Below are 26470 nucleotides of genomic sequence, written 5' to 3'. Positions count from 1 at the left end.
CTGGAGAAACCCAGCCAGATGGGTGGGCTATGAATAAATTATTATTATTATTATTATTATTATTATTATTATTATTATTATTATTCACACTTCTTACATCACCAGTATTTGCTGTTGTTGCTGTTACTATTGTTTGAAAAAATGATCGCTTTGAAAGCTTCCACTCTATTTTACTGACTTTCTTGATAATGTAAAATGTATCACCACACCTACTTGATTTTTCCATTTTAATAGAAAGCACTGGAAATATTTAACTGTTACTTGTCTACACATAATTAAGAAGTACAATATTGCACCTCATTGTCATTTTATTTACACGCCGCCTTTCCGCCGTTAAAAACTATGCTGAAGGAGGCTTACGACATAAAAAGAGTTGCATGATTACAAAAGATAACAATGGTAGTCTTAAACTGTAAATAAAGCATATCAATAAGTACACTGCTGAATTGAACAATTTCCACATAAAGCATAAGATATAAAAATAAAAACACAAAAAATAGCAGCAGCAACAACAACAAACACCCTAATGATAGCTAGATCTTTTTAAAAATGATATGCTCACCTGGTTGGTGGAGAGGATAGTGACCTCTGTAAGTTTACACCCGAGTTCATGTCATGGTAGTATGGTTGACTTGGAAGTTCTCCAATGGGGAAGTTCACTCCAGCTCCCTGGGTTATAGGCGCTAAAGAACACAGCATTAAGATAGTCACACCAGTCTTTAAACAGCAATTTAATACTAACAAAAGCACACCCTTAAACGAAGTTCTCTCTCTATTTTTGTCTAATGAGAAGCAAGAGAAAATTAATTTTCCTAGTTGTATAACTTGAGGAAAAATTAACCCATAACCAGGGAAAAGCTAGACAGTTATGTGATTAGCTAGTTCCTTGAGTTCTCCCGTTCTGTCAACATTTCATGAAAAAAGTGAAAATTACTGTCACAAGTACAATACTTCTGTTATATAATTTAAAATGTATTTATTCTGGACGCAACAACACAAAAATGGGATTATTTTAAATGCAGCATAAACACATGCTTGTTTCAGTTGGTGAAACAGAATATCTATTGGAAAATAAACTCTTATTTTACATACATTAATATGCTCCATGCATTATTTTCACTTTCATGAATACTAGCATGCATTACATTCCTTATTTACAACAAATGTGTGTATTTATTATTTCTTGGTGCCCTTCAATCAAATTCTTGGGGTAGTTTACATACAATTTACTTGCTAATTGGAAGGGCCCAGAACGTTAAACTAATTGTTTCATGTCACAGTATAATAATCTCAAATACACCTGAAATTGGAAGTTTTCACTGTTGCTGCATATTTTTGAATGACTTTAATGCAATTTAGAATACTAAAGGCTGCAATTGTGTGCCCATTTACCTGAAAGTAAGTGCTAGGGAATACAGTGGAATTGACTCCTGGGTAAACATGCACGAGTGCTGTACATTAACACATTTTTCTATTCAACCAACAACTGCACTTTACCATGCAAGTATATTCAAAAGCCATGATGAATAATCTTAGCTCAGGCTATTATCTAAATATAGGATGCTCACTGTATGTATTATTCTCACGACAGATAAAGAAATGTTTCTAATGTATTTATTAACTATTCTGAACTAAAATTAAGCTTCCTATTTATAACATTTCTTCCTTGCTGGCATAAGAAAGCTTGTTCCTTGTTTAACTGATTTCCATGCTTATAAAAAAAAATCCTCGCAATCTTCAGTATAAACTAAATTTGGTATGCAAACCTTTGTAGAAAATAAAAATGTCTGAACAGATCAACCTGATACTTCATTAAAACAAAGCTAATAGTATAGAACTGAAACTATTAATTTAACTACAATCTCACTCTGCTCTTTCAACCAAAGGCTTGCAGCCCAATCCTATGCAGGTTTATTCAGAAATTAATTTGATGGCACTTATTCCTAAGTAAGTGTCCATATGTTTGCAGCCATAATCATATATATTTGGTGGACCTCGTTGAATGGGATTAATTTATTAAATATACTCTGTAAACATGTAACTTATCTACAGGGCAAGTCAGAATGTTAGCAGCTTGCTCAAAGTCATTTAGTGAATTTCATAGGGTTCACTAATCAGATATATAATAAGATCCTACTGTATAAACACTAAACGATGCGTACAAAAACTGCTTGTATTTTTAAAAGCAAATGGTTTGTCAGAATATGCCAATTCAACAATGGGAGGCCAAGGGAGAAGAAGATTTCACTATAACACGTGTCTAGGGTTCCACGGATTTCAAATGTTAATGCTTCCTGTGGTTTGGAGTTCAGATTCTTAGCCAGAAAGATTGTAATACACAAAACTATAGGATAAAAGAAGAGAAACTTACTTCTTGACACCCGCACCAGTTCCGATACATTGAAGACTCCAGATTTTACAAAACTATCCTCAAGGTACACTGGAAGGGAAAACATGAAAAGACAATTAGTTACATTGGGGTGAAAAAGACATTCATAAATTCAAATCCCCACTCAAATGCTACAAAACTAAATTGTCAGAATGTACCAATTATTATGAGACTTTCTACATTGGTAGATTATTGCAAATAAATAGCATATAATTGCTTTCTTGATCAGTTTTCTATTTGTTTTGGAAAACTGCCCCCCCCCCATGGAACTGGGCAACACCAAACTTGCACACAAGCAAATGTTTCACAGTGGCTAAAATTATATGTTGTGGGCTCTCCTTCCTTGGAAGTTTTTAAGCAGAGGTCGGATGGCCATCTGCCATGCATGCTTTAGCTGAGATTCCTGCATTGCAGGGGGCCAGACGAGATGCCCCTTAAAATGTGTGTGCATGTTTTACCCAGCTGAATGGCAACGGAGAGGTACCACCTGTTGTGTTTCGAGACTCCATAGCCACCCCCTCGTTGATGCATAAGACACAAGGACACGGATATTAGGTTAATGGTTACTGGGCAAATTGAGGCCACAACTTTATTGGTTACAGATTATGAGCGGTATTGGCTTAGGCATTGGAATTGACCTGACTATATCTGACTCCTGCCCATCATGCAGGGAGTCCTATAAGGGTCCACCACCAGTAGGGGGAGCCCCGTCAATGCAAACCAACTCAAGCTCCCCCTGGGTCCCCGACGGGGTCGTGGCATGGCCCTAACCCTGCCCCGGACTTCAGACATGATCAACACCCTTGGATTCATTTAACGCAGCCTTTCTCAACCAGTGGATCCCCAGATGTTGTTGAACTACAACTCCCATCACCCCTAGCTAGCAAGGCCTGAGCTCAGGGATGATGGGAGTTGTAGTCCAACAACATCTGGGGATCCACAGGTTGAGAACCGCTGCTTTAATGGAATACCCTTAAGCTTGGAGGGGCAGGCGATGGCCACACCTCACCTCCCCCATCATAAGATCAACCAATGCCTAACTGCCAAACCTTACAAAGTTGTGATGATTGCTATGAGGAGGCAAAAACCAATTTGCCAAGTGGAAAAATTCCTACCAGACCCCTCAACGGCGACCAACTGAGGTCCATAGCAAGGCCAATATTGAAACCTGAAAATAGGGAGGGCGGGCGGGAGATCGAGGAAGAGAGCCAGAAGGAAGCTCTCTGGCTTGCGCCACCATTTAAATGGGGCCCGGCCACGCCCCCCCCCCAGCCAGTGGATTGGCTGGTTGGAACAATGACGTGGGCAGGGATCTCTGGGAGACGCGTGACTCCGCCCTCCACCCCCGGACGGGAGTGGGTGGCCATGTGGTCCACCGCAACTCCTCCCCACAGGGAAGTGGAGCGAATATCTATTTCCCCTTGTTGGCAGCAGAGCACCCAGCCAGGTGAGATTTAGCAGCCCAATAAAAAGCACCACAACACAGCAAGGAATGGTCATGCAGGAGGAGATACAAGGTCCTTCAATCTCCAGACCCTGCTCCTGACGCACAAAACAGAGGTGCTACTTGGCTTGTAAAATGCATTGCAAATAAAATTGAGGAGGCATGTGGCCATTGCAGGATAGGGAAAGCGATTTGAGGGGAGGAGTGTTTAAAGAGCGGACGAGCGCTGCTATTTTTCTTTTCCATTTTCCTTCTTATCTCCTGTACCTGCTGATTCTGCCCCCCCCCGCCCCCAGAACGACCAATTATTATTTTTTTAAAATACAGCGATTTTGCAGTGAAGAGGTTTTGCACGGAGCAGCTGTTTAAAACATTTAAGAAACTGCGCCACAGAGTTGCCTTTAGCAACAAGCAGTGAAAATAAATACACTGCATGCTTTCCTTTGGGCTGAGGAAATGAAATAGCTAGATTGTGCTCAAGAAAGCAGAAGTAAGGTGATAGACAGCACTCGAGGAAACGTCACCACAAACGTAAAGCCCTGCCCAAACAATGCACCTTAGTGTGTTCACAATTGCGTAATGTGCAATTTGAAATTAGATTCTCTTCCTTTATAGGGTTATCTGTGGGTTGGAAAAATCCCAGTCAGCTGGCAGAAAAAGGGGAAGCTGCCCCTTGAATGAGGACATCATATGTACACCATCAGAGAGAGAAAGAGAGAGAGAGAGCTTTTAATCCACTTTAAACTCGCATGTGTAATCCTAAACTAGAAAAAATAGCTGAGCTTAGAGAACAGGAGTATTAAACGTTGTTTAGCATCCATTTTCCATGCTTCAGCAGCCCCCACCAAAAAACAAAATTGCCTCTGTTGGGCAGTGGATTTAGTAGATAAGGGCAAGAAGTTGCTGGAAGATACTTGCCTACATGTTTAATTTCCACAACATGCAATCTGGAGTAAGGTTACCAGATTTTTTCAATGAATCTGGGGTCACTTTTCAACTTCAATGGATTTTGTATGGGGACTGATTTGTAAATCCAGGAACTGTCCCCGGGAAACGGGGACATCTGGAGAACCAAGTTAGAAGAAGAGGGGATACTCTGCCCACCATTAAATAAATAGCAATTAACTTCATCTTAGCAATGAAAAGGAAATTGAAAACCTTTCTTCTCTTTGAGCAGCGTTTTTTTAAAAAAAGTTTCTCTCTTTTACATAGCTTTTGTATATTCCTTGACCTGGAAAAAGGAAGCAGCCTAAGCACCCCCCTTTTCATTACACAGACAAAGCGATACTGAGAGTAAAACCAGCTCTGAAAACGCAGCAGACCCACAGTTTCTATTTAAAATATTAAATGAGTGTTTAAGAGCTTAAATGAGAGTAACCACATAGCTGGCGCCATGCTGCATTACGCATTATCCCTAAGCACTCTGCTCTGCAAGTTGCATTCCAAAGGTGCCTCTGAGTACAGGAAGGTAAACACAATATGTTCTAGCACCAAGAGGATTTGGTGAGGATATCTAGTTAGCAAATCCACTGTGGCTGGGTACTTGACTTCCAGCTGTGTGATAGAAAATCATTCTATATTTGCAATCTGCTGTGATGGAAAATCACTCTATATTTGCAATCTGCTGTGATTTGGTTGTAGAGGCGGCAAAAAGTAAGCAGCAGAAAGTTCTTACCAAACTTTGAAAAAAAGAAGAAGCTATTGTTGTTATGTATGCATGCACAATGGCTAGATGCTAACCGCTGTTGAAAAGAACATTTCATTTTTCTATCATATCATCACAGTTTGTTCAAGGGAAAAGAAAGAATTTCCCTCCCACATTGCATGGTGCTTTAACTTCAAAAATGCTGTGCTATGCGTGCCTACTCAGAAATAAGTCCTACTGAGTTCAACAGGATCTATCACGGGACTGCAACCTAAGTAATTCCTGCATTAACTCATAATATACATTTAAATAGAACTTCTTGGCATATATTTCTCATTTACTCCCTGTCTGGTAGCCAGATTTCCCAGCACTTAAACCTAATATAAGGATCTAGCAGCATCACTGACTAAAGACTCATTTTGCCCAAGAGATAATGTCATGTGGAATAGTATAATTCACTAATTATTATCGCTGCTAACTTTTAAATCTGGTGGAGCAAAAATCTTCCTGCAAAAATCTGAACAATGCCATTTGTTATCATCAAAGGAGATGCCTCCGTATTTAAAGACCAAAGAGCTGGAGAGGTTAATTGCTTTCTTCTTTTTTAAGGAGATGTGAAAACCCCTACTTTAATACTACAATTATGAGGCTGGTGTCATTGTGAATACCGGGCAAAGACCCAAGTACCGTGTGCACTCATCTCTTAAATGACAAGTTTGGAGCAAGTTGTCATAACACAGCCTTTAAAAGAAAGAAGTACCTGAAGGCTATGTGGACTTTCAAAATGCAAGCTAGTGCTTAAAAATGGATTTTCCTCCATTCAAACACACCAAATTACTAGCTGTAAATCTTGAAGGTTTATGATATAAAATATTTCATCCTACCAAGAACTACCTCTTTCAGACCATTTAAATCACAACGGCAACTTGTGTTAAAGGGCCTAGTTCTACAGATACTTAAAATACCTGGTCTGGTATTTACAAATCTTCATTCAGTGCATTAAGAATCTTTCAGTTTAATTATAAATTTATGAATAAAGCTATACTGGTTGTTGTTTTTTATTTCAAAGACTAGAATTGCCTTCTGGTCTCAATGAACACTATTTACAGCTCATCAGACTATGTCTTGATACTGGACTCATCATGAAGAAAGAAGTAATCAAATTGTGCTCAGATACCACCTAATACAAGTTCAAGATCTGGGCATCCAACTAGTAAAAATAAAAAAGGGGGAAAAATCTGGCCAATTGACCAGTCAAATGTAATCAAGGAAAGTTCAATCATTTTTAACTTGATCAGAAGAAAATGATGCTTTAATTATCACAGGTTTGGCACATGCTGACTATGAAGGGATTCACACATTTTGATTGGGCTTTGTAGCCACCACAAAAAAGGCTATGTTTATCAGGTCCCTTTTTCTCCCTCAACTAGCAGGGACTCGTTCCCAACATTGTGTTATGCCTCCAAAACTAAGCACAAGGTAATAATCCCTTGCTCCCTTTCCAACTGCAAGCTTTGGAGCTAGAGAAACTGCTGGAAAATTGATGGAAGATCAAAGGTGCCCTGAGGAACTTCTGGAGTCAACAGTGTGACGCGGCAGCTAAACAAGCCAATGCAATTCTGGGCTGCATCAATAGGAGTATAGCATCTAGATCAAGGGAAGTAATAGTGCCACTGTATTCTGCTCTGGTCAGACCTCACCTGGAGTACTGTGTCCAGTTCTGGGCACCACAGTTCAAGAAGGACACTGACAAACTGGAACGGGTCCAGAGGAGGGCAACCAAAATGGTCAAAGGCCTGGAAACGATGCCTTATGAGGAACGGCTAAGGGAGCTGGGCATGTGTAGCCTGGAGAAGAGGAGGTTAAGGGGTGATATGATAGCCATGTTCAAATATATAAAAGGATGTCACATAGAGGAGGGAGAAAGATTGTTTTCTGCTGCTCCAGAGAAGCGGACACGGAGCAATGGTTCCAAACTACAAGAAAGAAGATTCCACCTAAACATTAGGAAGAACTTCTTGACAGTAAGAGCTGTTCGACAGTGGAATTTGCTGCCAAGGAGTGTGGTGGAGTCTCCTTCTTTGGAGGTCTTTAAGCAGAGGCTTGACAACCATATGTCAGGAGTGCTCTGATGGTGTTTCCTGCTTGGCAGGGGGTTGGACTCGATGGCCCTTGTGGTCTCTTCCAACTCTATGATTCTATGATTCTATGGAGCAATTCCTCATCTGGGAACATATGTCATGCTGTATTTCTGAGGTGTTCAGAGCCTGGCAGAAATACAATTGTCCAAGGCTGGGACTTGTAATCCTCTCAACAACAAGGTGAGACAGCACAGCAGGCACTGAGAATGGACTTGGGAACTATAGAACATAACTTTTTAAAATGGCAAATAATTGGTATAGTAAGGTGCAAGGTTTCTATAAATGTGAATTATTCAGTCACTACTGAATGGCTTGTCTCTTTGGCTTTTATTATAGAACAATAGGGTCAGCCAACAGTTTTACTTACACACACAAACACACACACACACACACAATCAAAAATGAACTCAACTTAGAGATAAAGCCAAGAAACAGCTATTATTAAAAACAAAAATTATAAAGGCGGATGTGCAATGGGCAAATAGCGAATATCCCTAACATCAACTATCAGCATTCTTTGAACAATCCTTTCTATCAAGTTCAAACAAGGACACACAGCAAGTACTCTTAGAAAGTACTACACCATTAGGAGCTCCTTGCATCATGAGATTTATCAGCACCATAGCAGATGTAACTTAAACATGATGTACATAACGTACTGCCTGTGAGATTGTATCACTTCAAAATCCAGGTGGGAATCACATCTCTGAAGCTTCATATCTCTGGAATCGCACCAAAAGCTTGCGGCAAAAGGAACATTCAAACGTCATATAGAAGTGTTTTTCTTTTAGCCTTGTGTTAGTTTGCCATATGTACAGGTTTTGAATGCGGGTGGGAATCAGAGAGCACTTAAAATTGTGTTTCTGCTTATCTGAATTAATTCCGAGAAAGTTTTGTTTGAGGTGGCCTTAATAGCCAAGGTGAAGTATTGTTAGTCATTATACTGTCTATGCATTGTAAATGTATTTCACAAAGAATAAATGGTATTAGGGGAAGGAGGTGACAGTTGGCAACTGGTTGGTTATTCTGTTTGTTGACTCTCAGTGAACATGGGAGTGTAGAAACTTCAAGCAAACGCTGGCTGGAGGAGTTGCCAACCTGACAAGTAAGGATTTACCTTCAAGTCTTGTGTAAGGTGTCTATTTTATCACAAATAGCTAACAAGCACACCAACGCTTATTTTTGTTTGCTCTATTTATTTTAGAAAAGAGCGAACTTCCAGCAACCTTGCATGTCAAAGGCAGGGACAGTGAAACCTCTTCCATTTGCCAATTGGTAAGGCCAACTGTGTTGCAGACAACATCTGCTGGCTACTTAGGATTTTATTATTACTGTTTTTGTGAAAAAGAAAGCCAGAAATGTAAACATGGAAGAATAAACACATTTCACTTTAATTTTAGTAACTTCCTGCATGTCTCTTGCACATGGCACACTGCAAATCCAAACAAACAAATCATTATATTTTAAGCGAAGGTAAGAACACTGTGATCTCTGCCAACATCCCTTCCCATTCAGAAAGAACACTACCCTGCTTTATATTCTGAAGAAATCTCAAAGTGGTTTACAACACATTAAATCATCAGTGTGGTGTAGTGTTTAGACTAGGCCTTGGGAGATCAGGGTTCAAATCCCCACTCAGTCCTGAAGCTCACTGGGTGACCCTGGGCCAGTCACAACCTCTTAACCTACCTCACAGAGTCTGTGTAGGGATTGACTGAGGAGGGGGGCTAAACCATGTACTCCTTGGAGGAAAAGGTGGGGCACAAATAAGCCCTTCTGCTTACCTGTTTCGGAAAGCTGGAGGGAGCCAGCCAGATGGAGATGTCTTTAACCAGCCTGGCATCCAGAGATCTCCACCTGGCTGCAATTGGACCTGTGCCAGTCTAAAAATGTGCCTGGTACCTGGGGAATTCCTAACACTGATAAACAGATCTGGGAGGGTCGAGAAGGAAGTTAGTACAAGAATCTGGGGCATATTTAATGGTTTGGGATACTTGAGGTGGTGGCAATGTTAACTAGGAAAGCTTTTTGGATGTCTATGTGTTTTGATGAGAACTTGTTGAAGGTGCTAGGCAAGGAAAGGGGCAAAAACCTCTGCTTGGCCACTGGGCCTGTAATACTGTATGTGCTGCAGCTGTACCACCGCAAAGTTGTGATGTTGCACAACTCGAGTGCTCCTTATACCCCCTTGCTATAGCCTCCCCGACTTGCACAGGCAAGGAAATGATGTCATGTGATTCCAGCTGTGCTACAATAAGTTGGTGAAACTGGGTTCCCCAACTAATACATGTGTTATGTATAATCAATTCGCATGTAGGATCTTGTAAAATGTAGCACCTGCCTATCAACGGTAACTGAATAACAACAAATTCCTCATATGTTGCAATCATTCCAGGAAGGAACAGCTCAGTTTATAATTGAATATGGAACTGTGCCATCAGAGTTCTTGCCCTGCAGCAACACACACACACAACACAGAACCTTCTCTCAAATGGAGATTTACCAACTGCAGCCAATATGTTTAAAAACAGGTCAATAAAAACTGGGAGCTTCTTGGTCCAAAAGCCATGCAACTTCCAATCAACGGGTTTCTCTGCCTACCGAAAGTGTTGGTCCATCTGTTAATCAGGTGTCATGGGCAACAGCACCAAAGTCCATTTAATTAATTTATGAAAGCTTTAGGGATACCAATGGTTTGTGTGTGATGGCTGATATGGATTTCCAGCTTCTTCATGGTGCTACAAAGATTATGAGATCGGCGACTGACGTGTGTGACATTTCATTTTCATGAAACATTGGTTTGTCTTCCCACTACTGGCTGAACCTTAAGAGTGAGCTAAGTAGCGCATTAAAATTTGTGGGACTGTTAAGATTTCAAGCTTCTCCCTACAATGAGAAAATCTGCTTTTAGACACTAAACACGGGCACAAAGAAAAACCTGAAACCACAGAAAATGGTATGCTGAGTGTTGCAAGAAAAAAAGTATTGTGTAGGATTGGGAATAGCTTCTGCAGGAACAGATTCTCTGCCTAGTACTACAGGAGTTGTGTAGATTTTGTGCTACTGAAGTTAGTAAGAAGTTCATTAACAAACTAACTAGTGCAAGATCTCCAAACTTGTGTTCAATTTCCCCACACGAGAGACATGAGTTTAACACCTAATTCTGCAGAACTGGAAGATCAGTTACTTCTTAGAAATGCAAAAAAAACCCAACCATTGAATAAACAAGTAGTGATGTAGAAAAAACACATTTGAACATGCCACTGGAATTTTACAGATCGATCTGCCCAAGCAAACAGAGGAATTAACCACAGTTCATTTGTAATTTTGTAATTGTAACTTTAAAAAAAAAAAAACTCCATATAAAATAGCCAGAATAACTGAGACAGCAAGAATCACGAAAGGAAATTGTAAAAGTTTAAAGTGTACGGGGAGGGGACAACAAGGGTTGCTTGTAAAATAACAAAATGCCAGTGCCTTAACTGACACCATAATCCAACGGCACTATAAGTATGAGACACTTCTCTTAATTCAAGACTAACAGACTTGGAAGGAGCACCACTGTTCCAAGAATCCATACCAGAGGGAGCATGCATGGCAACACTGCAAGAAAATCTATACAAATAGATTCTGGTCCATTTGTTATTTACAAAAACATTGTTCCCAAGTGTTTTCAGTATTATATCATTCAACACGCTGAAGCTGCTTAAGCAGAAGAGAGGCAAGGGACTCTTAGGCCATAACTTTCCTACCCTTCTCGCCATACGGGTTAGTTCCCTGTCGACCAGAGGGTAAGTTATAGTGCAGTAAAATAATATAGCCATCCATGCTCAAAACACATGCAACTCAATGAAAAACTACTAATTATATTTTCAGAAGAGCTATAAAGATATCTATTACGACTAAAAGATTAATTCTGGAGCCATGTTAATGCTCGTCCCGCCCTAAACAGCTAACAGAAAACCATTACATAGCATGTATAGCCAGGCCCAAGGGTACGTAGCTCTTCCAAGGCTGCTGACCACATCTATTAGAGTATTCTGATAGATCCCTGGGATCCCCAGTCAGAAGAGGCATTCTACTTCCAAGGCAAACACAAGCTAATTCGAGGAAGTGAATGCTTTTTCTTCCCCTCTGCTTAGTTTCAGCAAATGATTTGACACGCTGGACACCATGGGATGCATTTATTGGGGTCCATCTTGTAGCCACAATTAAGAGTTTGAGAGTGGGCCAGACCCTCCAAGCATCCACAAGGGCCAACATCAATGTCGAAATCCAGCATTGCCTGAGCTCTGCGAGTGCAGCTTTTTCCTGTTTGAAGTGCAGAGTGTTTGAGGACCAGTACATTCACGAGGAAAGCAAAATGCTTGTTTAAAAAGCTATTGTACTACCAACCCTTACTGTATGCTTGTGAAACACGGACTACTTATAAACACCATCTCCAACTCCTCAAAAGATTCTATCAATGGTATCTCCAAAAAAATTTACATATCACTGGGGGAAGACAGGCAAACTAATGTCAGTGTACTGGAAGAAGCAAAGATCACTAGTGTCAAAGCAATGATTCTTCAACATAAACTTTGTTAGACTGGTCATGTGGTTTGGATACCTCATTATCATCTTCCAAAGCAACTACTCTATTCCATACTTAATGGAAAGCACAATGCCGGTGGACAACAAAAGAGGTTTAAAGATGCTCTCAGGGCAAATTATAAAAAATGCAGTATAAGCACAGATAACTGAGAAACAGTGGCCTGAGAGAGCTCTAATTGGAGAATAAAGGTAAAGGGACCCCTGGCCATTAAGTCCAGTTGCGGACAACTCTGGGGTTGTGGCGCTCATCTCGCTTTACTGGCCGAGGGAGCCAGCATTTGTCCGCAGACAGCTTCTGGGTCATGTGGCCAGCATGACTAAGCTGCTTCTGGTGAACCAGAGCAGTGCATGGAAACATTGTTTACCATCCTGCTGGAGCAGTACCTATTTACCTACTTGCACTTTGACGTGCTTTCGAACTGCTAAGTTGGCAGGAGCTGGGACTGAGCAACAGGAGCTCACCCCGTCGCAGGAATTTGAACCACCGACCTTCTGATCAGCAAGCCCAAGGCTCAGTGGTTTAGACCACAGCACCACCCGCCTCCACCAAAATCATCATGAAGAAGCACGAATTCAGAACAAAAGGAAGAAACGAGTTAAGAGGAAGACATGTTTGGCAAATCCACACCGCAATCAACTCCTGCCTGAAAACCAATGTCCCCACTGTGGAAGGACGTACGGATCCAGAATTGGCTTCCATGGTCACTTATGGACTCACTGTTAAAACTGTGTTCATGGAAGACAATCTTACTCGACTAAGAGTGATCACCAAAGAAGAAGCACATTATCTAACACTAAGGATTATCAGGTTTCCCTGTTTAATCAGAATTAACTAGCACTTGAAGCTGGTTAGCAAACTTCCCTTTTTAAAGAAACACTTCCAAAATGTGCTTGAAAACTAATTCAGCTTCAGCTTTCTGTAAGTCTTAAATAAAAATAGGGGAATAGCTTTCTACTACATTTCCAGAACCTGGTGTTATATTCTCACGTTGTTACATGACCTACACTACTCTAGAACACTAATATCCAATATGTTAATTCAGCCAGAGTATAGCTTTAAACGGAATAGATAGAAGCAAGGCATTTTCAAAGGTTTCATAAGACCAGGATAGTTGGCCTTGGTGAAGATTTGATATTTTCTCCGCCCCCCCCAACAGTTTTTTATCTGGGCTTCCACTGAAATGAGGCTGCATTTTAAGTTGTATTTTAATCAATTGGTTTTATACCTGGTGTTAGCCCCCCTAGCCCGGTCATGGCCGGGGAGGGCTGAGTATAAATAAAGTTTATTAATTAATTTATTATTATTATTATTATTATTATTATTATTATTATTATTATTATTATTATTATTAAATGCAGCCCTGTTTAGGGAAGCTTTTAATGTTTAATAGGCTATTGTATTTTAGTGTTTTGTTGGAAGCCGCCCAGAGTGGCTGGGGGGACCTAGCGATATGGGTGGGGTATAAATAATATATTATTATTATTATTATTATTATTATTATTATTATTATTATTATTTTCCCAGCGTGGAAACATGGTTGCTCAGAACCTAGAAATTACAAGAAAGAAAGAAAGAAAGAAAGAAAGAAAGAAAGAAAGAAAGGAAGGAAGGAAGGAAGGAAGGAAGGGGCGAGTGGGGGGGTAGAGAGAGAGAGAGCAGGATTGCTTCTAAAGAGACAGATTTTGCAGCAAGTATTGTTCCTAAGCAGCGCTGATTGTTCCTAACCCCACCCCACCCCTGCCCATGCTATATGGCACCTCTTTACTTGATGGGAAATTGGCCTTCTGCTTGTCCTTGGTGCTGATTTCCAGGATAAAGAAAAGTAGTTTAGAGTTCTTTTGTTCTTTTTTTCTTTATTGACTGCAAGCCAAGAAAGGTTATTCTCATGGTGTTTTTGAAAAGGTACAGAACCTCAGTATTTATTTATTTATTTTAAAGAAAAAGATAACAACCACATGTTCAGCATTTACATAGCATCTCAAAATCAACATTTTCAGACATTATTGAGCATCAGTCACCAAGGTCCAGAATTAAAACATCTTAGTCCAGTGGCTTTCAACCAGGGTGCCTTGAATGATGGTCAGGGGTGCCACGGGCAACACTGGCCTCCATCCCTCTTTCCTCTGATGCCCTCTCATGTCTCTGCCTCCCAAAGGCTTGCAGAGCTGTTTGTTGCAGCAGCCCTGGCTACAAGCTCCCCAGGGGAATGGTGCCTCTGGGGCTGGCCAGGGGGGGCTGGCCTAAGAGGGCAGTGAGAGGAGGCACCTTTCTTTGGGGCAGGGGTTGGGGGGAGGTTAGAGACCAGGGGCAGAAGCTGTGGCTACCCAGAGCACTCCTGAGGAGAGGGGAGAAGTTAGGATGCTGAGGGAACACCGCATAAGGGAGGGTGTTTGAGAAAGCATGAGAAGCTGCCAGCTCTACAAGCAAGGGGGGACATAACTGGGCTCCTGAGCCTCGAAAGGGTGCCGCAGAAAGAATGTAGTTGGTTGGGGGGGCATGGACCCCAAAGGTTGTAAACCTCTGTCTTAGATCTATTGCATTTAGGGCTTGGCGATATATGGATATGCCATCCAAAACCGGTTTGAAGTCCATATTGTGATATCGGTTTAATAATTTTTGACCTGGGAATATTTATTTATTTATTGAATTCATGTACCAGCCTATACCCTGAAGTCTCAGAGCGGTTTACAGAAAATATCACAATATGTATATAAAATGAAAATAAGAGCAATAACTCAATAGCAACCCCCCCCCCAAAGGAGTCACATTTTAAAAGGGTATAGGATGCCGATCCGGTCAACCAAAGGCCTGGTTAAAAAGGAACGTTTCTGCCTGGTGCCTAAAGGTGTATAATGAATGCGCCAGGTGATCTTCCCTGGGGAGAGCATACCACAGATGGGGAGCCACTGCAGAGAAGGCCCCGTTCTCGTGTTGCCACCCTCCGGACCTCTCAAGGAAGAGGCACACGAAGGAGAAGAGCCTCCAAAGATTTGATATTGTGATTTGTGTGTGCTTTTTGCAAAAATCATGATGCAGGGAAAACCACAAAGCTCCATCCTTATTTCAGACATTGCGATATATCAGTATATTGCAATGTTTAGCTGGTGATATATCACGATGTTGAAAGCTAGATATCACCCAGCCCGAATCGCCTAATACTGAAGAAGTATTAGTGCTAAAGACAAGGACCACCTAAGTAACAGACTCAGCCAGTTCCTATTGTGTGAAACTTCAACAAATGATTAAAAGGAGGGGGGACTTGCAAATAAACTTTTGAGGAATAAACGTCATTCAATTCAATAACAACAGATGAAAAGCAGTGGGGAGTACTCTACCATAAAAGTATTACAATCACACCCACTGTCTGCTATACTTTCTCAGTGCTATATTGGTATTACCAATACAACACTGGGTAATTTCGGGAATACATTACAAGAAAATTTTAGCAGCTGTACCTAATGTTCTTTTGTTTGGCAAAGTCAGCTGCCCTCCCCTCCTTAGTTAAGAAGGCAAATTACCAGACATCCTAAAGAATGCAGAAGTCTAGCCAAACATAGAGAAACCAACTTTCAGTGCCAGCAGCCTTGCCAACAACTACACAGTTTCCAGGCTCTCTTTTTCCCCCTCCCCCTTGGCAAAGCCCTTGAGAAGGTGATGGCATCCAAAACTCAAGCAAAATTTTTCTGCCAACATACTGGCTCCTTCATAATCAGAATGCAGATCAAAGCATGGCACAGAAGTGGTCCTGCTGGGAGACGAGGTTGCCTGCCTACCATCAGAGATGGAGGGAGGTGGAGGGGAATCCAAAACTTTCATCTAATAATCTCTGTGGCCTGTCAGACCAGTGGCTACATGGTGTTTAACATTCATGCATTCCTTCTTTGTATTTCCCTGTCTTAAGCAATAAATAATAAGGAAACCCATGCCCCCACAAGGAAATTATGGCCTGGTATGTGCACAGTGTTGAGCCATGTTTTGTTTAGCTTAACCATGCTTTGTTCTACCTTGTGAGACCCAGCCCAATAGCTAAGCCATGCTTTGTTTATTTCCAACTAACCATGATCATAAGCCATGGTTTGGTTTTGGCTTATGTAACTAGACTTGTTCTACAGATGGCTTGCCATTATGTGCGAATTCAGGGTGGTTTGTTAACTATCCGCTGTTTGCCTGCTCCACCTCAGATGCTCACCAAACTACAGACTCATGTTTAAAAACAAAACTGATCTCAATATGAAGTGGCTCTTGCTGGTGCTTTTCCTGAAGAACTGAATTCTAGCCCTGCTTGTCAACAGGCTGCTATCCCAATTCCATTCTTCCCTTATAACCTTCCCCTCATGAGACAGACAGCCATTGCTGAAATTTATTTAGAGAAATTTAAAGTGACTACAGTTGAGCACTCTCTTGTTTTTAAATGCCAGTAGGAATAGGAAAGCAGAATATTCGCGGCATCTCCTGATTGTTCGGTGGTGGTGGACAAGGAAGAAGATGTCCATGATGAGATGTAAATGCCAATGAAGAGAGACTCTCAGACACCTCTGCCCTCAACACCTATCAGAGGCTGTTGCTACCCATTCAGGCAATAGCTGTTCCTCTTTTCTTACCAGGTGGACAACCAAGTCATGGTGGCAGCACTAGAACAATGTCAGCATCTTCTGCTGGACCAAGATGATCACACTATCAGAGAGGCTCCTTTTAAGGTCAAATACCTGCCCTACAACTAGCTGGCTCTAGAACCATTAGGATAGGAACAGACCAGTGGGGGAGAGACCATCAGTACAGCTGATCTTACTCTCCAGTAGGGCCTTTGAAGAGCCTACAAGCTCCACCCTGCAGAAGCTTTCAATGAATTGACATCCCTATTCTGGAGTGTATCCAGTCTGGAGAACTCTCTCAAGGCAAGGTATTTTCTCTCCTCCTAAGCACAACTCAAGATTTGTGCTTTTTCTTCCGGAACTTTGCAAATGCTCCTTACAAAAATTCTAACGGCTAATTTCTCGCTCATTTTTTAAATGGCAAACCTGAACAGCCTGACAAAGTGGGAAAACAGGTTCCACCCTCAGCAGCAGCTGAGAACAATTTTTATTATTTTATGTCATTTTATGTAACTCATTACATTGTTATTCCACACCATTCCTTTCAATGCAAAGGAAACACAATGTGGGCAATGCCCAGCTGAGGGTCTCCTCAAGACCTGGGCCCTGACTGGCCCATTTGAACCTGGCTTACTGGCAGGGAGGTAATGCCCTGGTGGTCATGATGGCCAAGGGGAATTCCCCATCGGCCGGTGACCACACAGGTCTAGCCAGCGGTGGAGAGCGGGGGTCCCCAACAGATGCCCCCCGGGGAAGCGGTGAGCATCCATTATGCACCATTTGCGGATGAAAACAACAGCAGTGAATACCAAAAATATGTGCTGGATTGGTTTTCGTCCCAGACCATCTTTAGAAATGCATCAGCATACAAGTGAACAGATACAGCTTGTACATCTTTAAACTACAGTTCCTTCACCTCTTTGAGAGAATGTTGTTGCGTATTCTGATTAGTGATTTCACAGCAACCAGACAGCTTAGGAAAACTGAGGCAACATGGAAAGAGTTTCTTTTTCTTAAATAGTTTATAAAAAGCACAATATCATGAACATGACCAGAAAAATTGCCAACCCAGTTGAAATATACTCAGAGTCGCAAAGTGATTTCATGCTCTTTATTCAGCTCATAGTGGTGAGGAGGAATGAATGAATGCCCCCTCAAAGTATCTGCTTTATATACATTATTTACACAATGGGCTGCACATGATTGGCTAATTCTGGAATTCTACTGTAAGCCAATCAGGTTGTGGATTCACTTCTATCTGGAGCATGATTGGGTGGTTCCTGCCAACCAATTATACTGCTGCATTGTTCTAGGACCAATCAGACTGCTGCATTCTGAATCCTATTGTTCTAGGACCAATCAGACTGCTGCATTTTGGATCCTATTGTTCTAGGACCAATCAGACTGCTGCAGTTTGGATCCTATTCAACTCAGTACATAACACCCCTCCCCTCTAAGTTCCAGTCCTGCCCAGGAGGTCGCATTCATAGTCCTCAAGGTATGCCGGCGGCCTACGTGTGCGTTGCGACCTGGGGTGTTCCCTGGTCCGGGGTTCAGGTTCTGGCTCATGTTCCAAGGATGCTAGCTGTGATGGGGCGGTTTGGTCTGGCGCAACCGGCTTGCTCAGTCGTGGTTCTGGTTCCGGTGTCCTTTCGGCCTCGCGGGTCCTCTCTGTATTTACTGATTCTGCCTCTCCTGCTGGCCCCTCCTGCTCTATGGGCCTCACTGCCCCACTGTTCCCTTGGGACTCCTCTGACCTGTCCTCCTCCTGGTTTTCTCCCGGGAATCGTTGCCGTATCTGGTCGCAGTGGCGGCGCCAGCATTGCCCCCCATCCGTTAGCACCTCATACGACACAGGGCCAGTGACCCTGGTGATACCCATGCTGGGCCTGCCCCAAAATTCTTAGCGTAAACTGGGTCCTGGGCTTCAAAGGTCATGGGGTTCCTCCCTTCCCCCACCACTACCTCATCCTGAGCTCTATTGGGGTGAAGGTGGTCCAATCTGATTGCAAGGCGCCAACCCATTAGTAGTTCAGCGGGGCTCTGGCCAGTCGTTGAGCTGGGGGTGCTGTGCTGTGCTAGAAGGAATGTGGCAAGGCGGTACTCCCAATCCCCTTGCGTCATGCGGCGAAGGGTGTCCTTGGTGGTCCGCACCATGCGTTCTGCTTGGCCATTGGTGGCAGGGTGGAATGGTGCCGAACGGATGTGGCGGATGGCGTTCTGTGCTGTGAAGGTTTGGAATTCTCCTGATGTAAATGCAGTCCCGTTGTCTGAGACGAGAGTGTCAGGGAGCCCGTGGGTTGCAAACAGCCTGCTTAGTACCTGGATGGCTGAGGACGTAGAACTGGACGGTACCAGTGCGACTTCCAGCCATTTGGTGTAGGAGTCCACCACTGTGAAGAATGTTTTCCCCTGAAAGGGGCCAGCGAAGTCCACATGCAGGCGTGACCATGGTGCTCGGGCGGACTCCCAGGACTGGACTGGGGCACTTGGGGGATCTGGGCGGGATTCTTGGCAGGCCTGGCAGTGTTTGACCCAGGCCTCTATCTCTCCGTCGATCCCCGGCCACCACACATAACTCCTCACACCCAATCTCTGAAAGCTCATCACACATTTCTTAATTACACCATCTTCCACCAACAACAATGGCACCAAACTCTCTTTCCTGCCTTGTCCCATTTAAAAATCTAACTGCAACGGTTACTGCTTTAAGTCCTTAAGATGGCCTTCAGAACAGCCCCAAAGTCTATCCAAGAGAGATTTTAAGCTCTCTGCCTTGCTTGCCATGCAAGGACCTCTCAGCATGCCAGCTCTGGAAGGCTTGGGATACACACATGAGATCTTGCGGGAACTCGAGACAGCCCCATGAGATCTCATGAGAGCATCCCAAAACCAGCACACTAAGAGGACCTTGCCTCCAAAGGTAAAGGGGTCATTTCAAGATGGGTCCACTTTAGTTACCTGGCATGAAAAGAGCTGGAGGGTTAGAGATGGTCACACAGAAGTGGCTCCAAGGGGGTCACGCACCATCCCCGAAACGTAACCCCCACATAAAATGGGGCCATACTGTACAGTGGTACCTTTGTAGTGGAATGCCTTAGTTGTTGAACAAATCGGCTCCCGAACGTTGCAAAACCAGAAGTGAGTGTTCTGTTTTGCAAACTTTTTTTTGAAGCCAAACATCTGACAGGGCTTCCACGGCTTCCAATTGGCTGCAGGAAGCTCCTGCAGCCAATCAGAAGCCATGCCTTGGTTTTCGAACCATTTCAGGAGTCGAACGGACTCCCGGAATGGATTAAATACAAGAACCAAGGTACGACTGTATAAGATGAAAATGTTAGTGTCTAAGATGCCACAAGATTCTTTGGTTCTCTTTGTAGAACAAGATAAACATCAACAAGATTTTGCTTTACTGCTTTAAGCCTTGCCTCTTCTGACTAGCCAAATACTTCCCTCTGTTTCTATAAGTTGATGAAGCATCTTGAGCAATAGCATATATCTGTGTTACAGCTCCATAACAGAAGGTCACATTTGCACACATGGGTGCAGAAGGTAATTTCAATGTGTACACGCCAGGTGGAAAAAATAGTAGGCAGCAACTTAAACTTAGCCAGTTTTGCAAGTTTTATTGTCTGAACCGTGGGCAGAAGGTGCACTGACCAAGAGACTCACACAAGCACGATTCTCTTTCCAATTTGTCGGAGTTCACACTTCAGCTTTACAAACCAAAAGGAAAAGCAAAAAAGCTCTGAAGTCTACAAATTGATTTTTTTGCACAAACCTATAGTTCTTGGTAGGTGGTTTATGTGAAATTAACTGAGTTCATTTCAAACAAAGTGCTATATAGTTTGAAATGCCATTAAAACTTCTGCCTAACCACCCCACCCCCAGCAAAATAAAATAACAACATTCATTCAGTTCTGTGGTATGAGGGGGCGAAGGAACAAACTCACTGTACTGCACATAAGCACAAGGAATTAATGGATTGCATGTAAATCTAGATTCAGAGAGCCACTGCCAGTAGTTCCATAGATTGCACTACACTAGACAAAACAAATGTCTGCCCCCCTGTAAAAGTGTTGAATATGTTTACTTCACATGTTCCAAACAGCAGTTTTCAAACCTGCCATAATTGCATTTAAGAAGCAAAGCTATTTTGCCTAAAGAACACAGGAAGGCTGGTTCTGACCCCTTTATTCTTATTGTTTGACTAGAAACTTTTATTTTAAGGGAGAAAGGAAAATATTGATTTCAGAGCTTTCGGATTATTCTGCTCAACAAAAACTGAACGTGTGTAAATTTGGTTAATAATGGACAAAATAAGGTTGGAGGGTCCTGGTCACAAACGAGCAAATAGCAATCTGGGGTAGCCAACTAAATTACTGTGCAAGTGGAACAACTTTCCCTTCCATAATGGGGCTTTCTCTCTCTCTGTGCCCTGTGCCATTCTCACATCTGCTACAGAGGGTATAGGGCAAACCTTTCTTTCCAGCCGGAACTCAGTCCCAGCACCACTCAGGGAATAAGGGAGGCATTCATGGCGAGTTCCAGCACTTTTTTTTCTACAAAAAAAGCACTGGTTAGGGGAATACCTAAAACACATTTAGGGAGGGTGCAGTGGTGGTGCGAGAACAGTCCCTTGTGTGCAAGAATAAATCATTTCACTGATGGAACAAACATTCACCTTAAGTGTTACCTCATGTTTCATTCTCATATGGCAAAAAATTGGCAGATTTTAATACAAGTTTTCCAAAATAACAAACCCCTTTTCCAATAGTAAACAAGCTTCTATGAACCAGAATCTTGATGAAACTATGACTGAGGCATATGCTACTCCACAAGAACTCATTGAAACTGCAGCTTACCCTAATCACAACTGCACTTGCCAGAACAAAATAGGTTACCGACCAATTATACACTCTTAACCATTAACAGTACGATCTTTGTTCTCAAACAATGTTCAATTGCAAAACGGCCTAGAACTCATTTTTACCTGGTGGATTCTTGGCAGGATCATTGTGGCTTGGACTTCCTGATTGTCCAGAATCTGAAAAGAAATTGAAGAAACATCAGCAACTTGCTACTGATTTGTCCTGGGTTAGTTTTCTTTGAACCAACACAATCTGTATGATTTGCATTTTAAAGGGCTCATTCACACCCCTTTCCGCAAACAGCATCTGTTGGCATGCTCTGCGATAACTCTGCATAGTTAGCCACATATGCATTCTACAAATCTTTAAAACACTTACAATGGGTTGGGTTGGGGTTTTTTTGTTTTTTGGTGCAAATCTCATTAAAGAAAATATTCTCACTGAAAACTCCCCAATTAAAAGAAAGAAAGAGATCCCAGAAACTTTGTTGAAGAGAAGAGAGGAAGAAAAGAAACCACAGCATTTGATAGAGTTTAGAACTATTGTTCCACATTCCAGATATTTTCAGGCTGCAATCCTATACATGCTGGTCTTGAAGCTAGCACCATTAATCTAAATGAAAGTAACTTTCCGAGGAGATATGCATAGGATTGTGGTGTAAGAAACCAAATATTGGAACGAGAATTTTATTTATCACATTTATATCCCACCTTCCCTCTTTTAATTTTTTTTAGTCTCACAACAACCCTGTGAGATAAGCGAAGCTGAGAGATAGTGACTTGCCCAAGGTCACCCAGTGAACTTCACTGCTGAATAGATATCTGAACCTGGATCTTCTTAGTCCATGTCTGGCTACATCACACTGGTTCAGTTCACACCTCATATTAAACCATACTTTGAAATGAGCCATGGTTTAAGAAGTGTGGTGGTGCACATTGCTCAAATGTTCTTATGGCACTCCTCGCCCACTCCTGCCACACTGCAGAGAAACAAGCAAGAATCTGTTTTGTTGTGCCATTCAAACCCTGTCGACTGGTTTGTTTCCTCCAAACAAACAAAACAAACCAAGCCTTAAGCCAAGAACAACCCATGGCTTGTTTGGAGAAAACAAATCACAAGTCCAGGTTCTGGTGACCTGAGAAGTCAAGCCATGGATTGTTTCGTCCACAATATAGCAGGAGAGAGAAAGAGAAGCGCCAAAGGAGTTGCATACTTCTGGTTTCAAATAAACTATGGTTTGCATAAGAACTATGATTTAATGGGATATGAGCATCAGGCATCTGACTGTGGAGATGTTTCTGGAATGGCAAGCACCAGCACTGGAGAATGGATTTTGTCAGAACCATGGCAGGAAGAGAAATACACTGCTTACACTGCTATTTACACACAAAAAAAGCATGCATATTAATTCCATTCAGGAAAACCTTGCATCTGGTTTGGGCCTATCTAGAGGCTTCAGGCCAAATATGACCCCTTGTATTTGCCACTCTCAACAGCCATCCGAGAGATACTTGTGGCTGTGACAAAGGGAGCTGTTGGCAGTCTGAGAAAAGGACAGGACAATCTCTCAAGGTTACCCTCCACTAAAATATGTTTCTGACTGATATCTAGAGACAGCCCAGTAACAGACTGGCCTGCCCAAATTAAAATTTAAGGGAAATAAATAAATAAAAGACAAGAATCCAGTATAATAAATCAACTATAGATTTCAAATTTCCAACTACTATCAGGCATGATGAAGACTGCATACTCACTACATACTATATTTATAAAGTAACCAAAAATACGCCAGTGCAACTCCCCTTCCACTGTATGAATTTAGAAATCAACAAACCAGTGAGCTTTCATCCAATTTTGTACTTTCTTTAAACAATGAGTTAAACCACACTTCATCCAAGGTAGAAGGATGTTGCGGGGACCTGCTTAGTTATAAAAGGAGGCAACTCAAATGCTAGGTAATTAAAAACACAACGGAAATCTGTATTTAAATTTGACCTAATTATAATGCAAAACTGAGAAAATTGTCAAAAGCTGCATTAAACATTATCTGCAATCTCATCATGGGCAACACATTTAATGTCTTAATGTGGGATCAAGCCTCATGATACAGATTTACTATAGAAGGTGTCAAATTTTACAATCCAAGGATACAGCCCTGCATGTGATCATTGCAAATTATCATACAAGGTTGGTTATTTTTTGCTAGTGCACCTGAAGTAATCATGCTACCATATTATCTTCACCAATTTCAGCCTGAGTTCAGGTCTGGTTATGGGACTGAATCAGGCTTGGACATGGATGATCTTCATCAGGAGGAGGACAGAAGGAGTGTTCTCAAAAGTGGCTTTTGATACAATTGAGAGGATGAATACTAAAGTTAGGAAGTCACTTTGGATCTTAATTCAGGGAGCAATGGGTGCTCATGATTATTTCAACTGCATTAGATTCCATCTGTTACCTTACTCAAAACACTTCTACACTTAAACATAACTACATATATAAGCTGAACCCAAATAATTCACATTTAATGTCAATTCTCTATACTAGCCATCCAAATTGGTATAGGAGGTTTTTATATATTAGCTCACCATGGTCTGTCAAAGGTCTGTGAATGCATTAGCCAATTTTTTTCTTGTAGCCAGGTGCGATCCAGAGCATGTCAAGTTTTTGGCTTCTTGGCTGAAGCTAGACATGACTATAGACCCATCTGCTTAAACCTGGGACTCCCTTGATCATATATCAAGTAGAGGAAAGGTGTTCCAACTGAGAAAACCAAAAGGATGCACAGATTAGGGAGAAAGAGCCTGTTCCTTCCCGTTGCTTACCTTTCCACACTTTGCCATTACAGGCTCTTTTCCCCAGCTGGGTTTTCATCTAACACTTAAGCCCAGCTGGGGGGGGGGGGCAATGGAGTTCAGAGACTGAACTTACAGAAAGGTATGCTCTCAGAATCCAACTCCACTAACACTCCTTTGCTTTATTTCTGACCCAGAAATAGGAACCTCATCAATTTTATTCAGCAGCAGGTCTGTACTTATAGAAGTAAGACCATTCACCATTGTTCAGTTCTGTTTCAAGTGGAAACTAACCTTTCTGCAACACTACACAAATGTGTTTCAGAAAGTAATAGTTGCCCACACTGTACGCCAAACATTGCTGTTGCCTTCATAGATTTATTTATTAATTTTATACCCTCCCCTCCAGCGGAACCCAGGGTGGAAACACCTTTTTTTTCCCCTTCAGTTTTCAATTTAACAACAATAAACATCCCTAATTTCGACTACCCTCCTCTCCTTCTCCTTCTCTGGTTACATAATGAAATTTGTTTAATTAAACTGCAACACCACCTTAACAACACTTTTTTTGGTTCTACTCCGCCCCCCCCCCCCCAAAAAAATAACCTTTTAGCTCTTGATTTCAAATTAATCCTGCCAATATGTTTAGTTGTTTACAATGATTCTTTAAATAATCTACGTGATTTCTTGATTTCTTATTCTTCCCGTAAGTTTTGCCATTTCTGCGTATTCTATTAGTTTGGCTTGCCACTCTTCCTTGCTTGGGACGGTATCTTCCATCCATCTCCGAGGGTGGCAACACCTAATGCGATCTCACTGCTGTGAGTTGTATCACATGCAAATTTACCCAGGCCCCAAAATCCAGCCACCATCCTTTGGGAAAATTCGATCTTATAGTGCCAAGAAGGAACATCATTTATGACACAGTCTGAAGACACATCATTTCAACTAGACCTTTGGGGAGAACTGAAAATGCCTAGGTAAAACTGAATTTCCTCTCGCATACAAAAATACTGAGATATGCTGGCTACCTGTCTCCCTTATTGGATTCTTCAAAATACTTAGGACCAGTGCTATTTTTCGAGAGAAAGAGGTGCCAGAGCTCACCACAAACTTCTTCCTTGCTCTCTTAGAATGACAATGGCACCCACCTGAAAGGTGCCAGAATTGAGCTCCGGGGAGTTCCAGCAAAGGTCCATATAGTTAAAGCTATGGTTTTCCCAGTAGTGATGTACGGAAGCGAGAGCTGGACCATAAAGCAGGCTGATTGCCAAAGAATTGATGCTTTTGAATTATGGTGCTGAAGGAGACTCTTGAGAGACCCATGGACTGCATGAAGATCAAACCTATCCATTCTTAAGGAAATGAGCCCTGAGTGCTCACTGGAAGGACAGATCCTGAAGCTGGGGCTCCAATACTTTGGCCACATCATGAGAAGAGAAGACTCCCTGGTGGGACCATGATATTGGGAAAGATTGAGGGCACAAGGAGAAGGGGACGACAGAGGACAGGATGGTTGGACAGTGTTCTTGCAGCTACAAACATGAGTTTGACCAAACTGCGGGAGGCAGTGGAAGACAGGAGGGCCTGGCGTGCTCTGGTCCACGGGGTCACGAAGAGTCGGACATGACTAAACGACTAAACAACAACGAGTTCCAGAAAAAAGCCATGCTTAGGACTTATTTTATTCCAAGTATTTTAAATTTAAACAATGTTGAGCTTTAGAAAAGGGATTCCAGATGTTCATTCTCTCTCTCTCTCTCTCTCTCTCTCATTTTTATCTCCCATCATAAACCCTCCTGCTGGAAGTCCATTTGGCAGAAGCCACCAAGCATCTAACCACGCTTGTGTCAAGTCACTGTGTTGCTGCCTACCCTTTTCAGAGTTGCAACCTCAAAAGCGTAACCTCGATCTTATGCCATTCACTGAAAACCAAAGTGACCCTGGGGGTTTTTTGTGTGTATTTGAAGCTCAATGAATTTAAAACACCTCTGGCCAC

The 26470-nt window shown here is 42.1% G+C and overlaps 1 protein-coding gene across 19 annotated transcripts in view; it reads right to left on the bottom strand.

The window, feature by feature from the left end:
* Window positions 1-26470, bottom strand: part of NFIB (nuclear factor I B) — a 302316-nt gene that overhangs the window by 72571 nt on the left and 203275 nt on the right. For all 19 annotated transcript variants that reach the window (XR_013834313.1, XM_079959475.1, XM_079959476.1 and 16 more), the window contains exons 3-5: window positions 21799-21852; window positions 2372-2440; window positions 563-683 (exon numbers count right to left, since the gene is read on the bottom strand). Coding sequence is in view for 18 of the 19 variants with exons in the window: in XM_079959475.1 (XP_079815601.1) it covers window positions 563-683; window positions 2372-2440; window positions 21799-21852 (244 nt within the window). In the remaining variant the exon portion in view is untranslated. The remainder of the gene's footprint in view (window positions 1-562; window positions 684-2371; window positions 2441-21798; window positions 21853-26470) is intronic.

This window comes from Podarcis cretensis (assembly GCF_951804945.1).
Source record: "Podarcis cretensis genome assembly, chromosome: 17".
NCBI lineage: Eukaryota > Metazoa > Chordata > Lepidosauria > Squamata > Lacertidae > Podarcis > Podarcis cretensis.
This window is presented reverse-complemented; position numbering and strand designations above follow the sequence as displayed.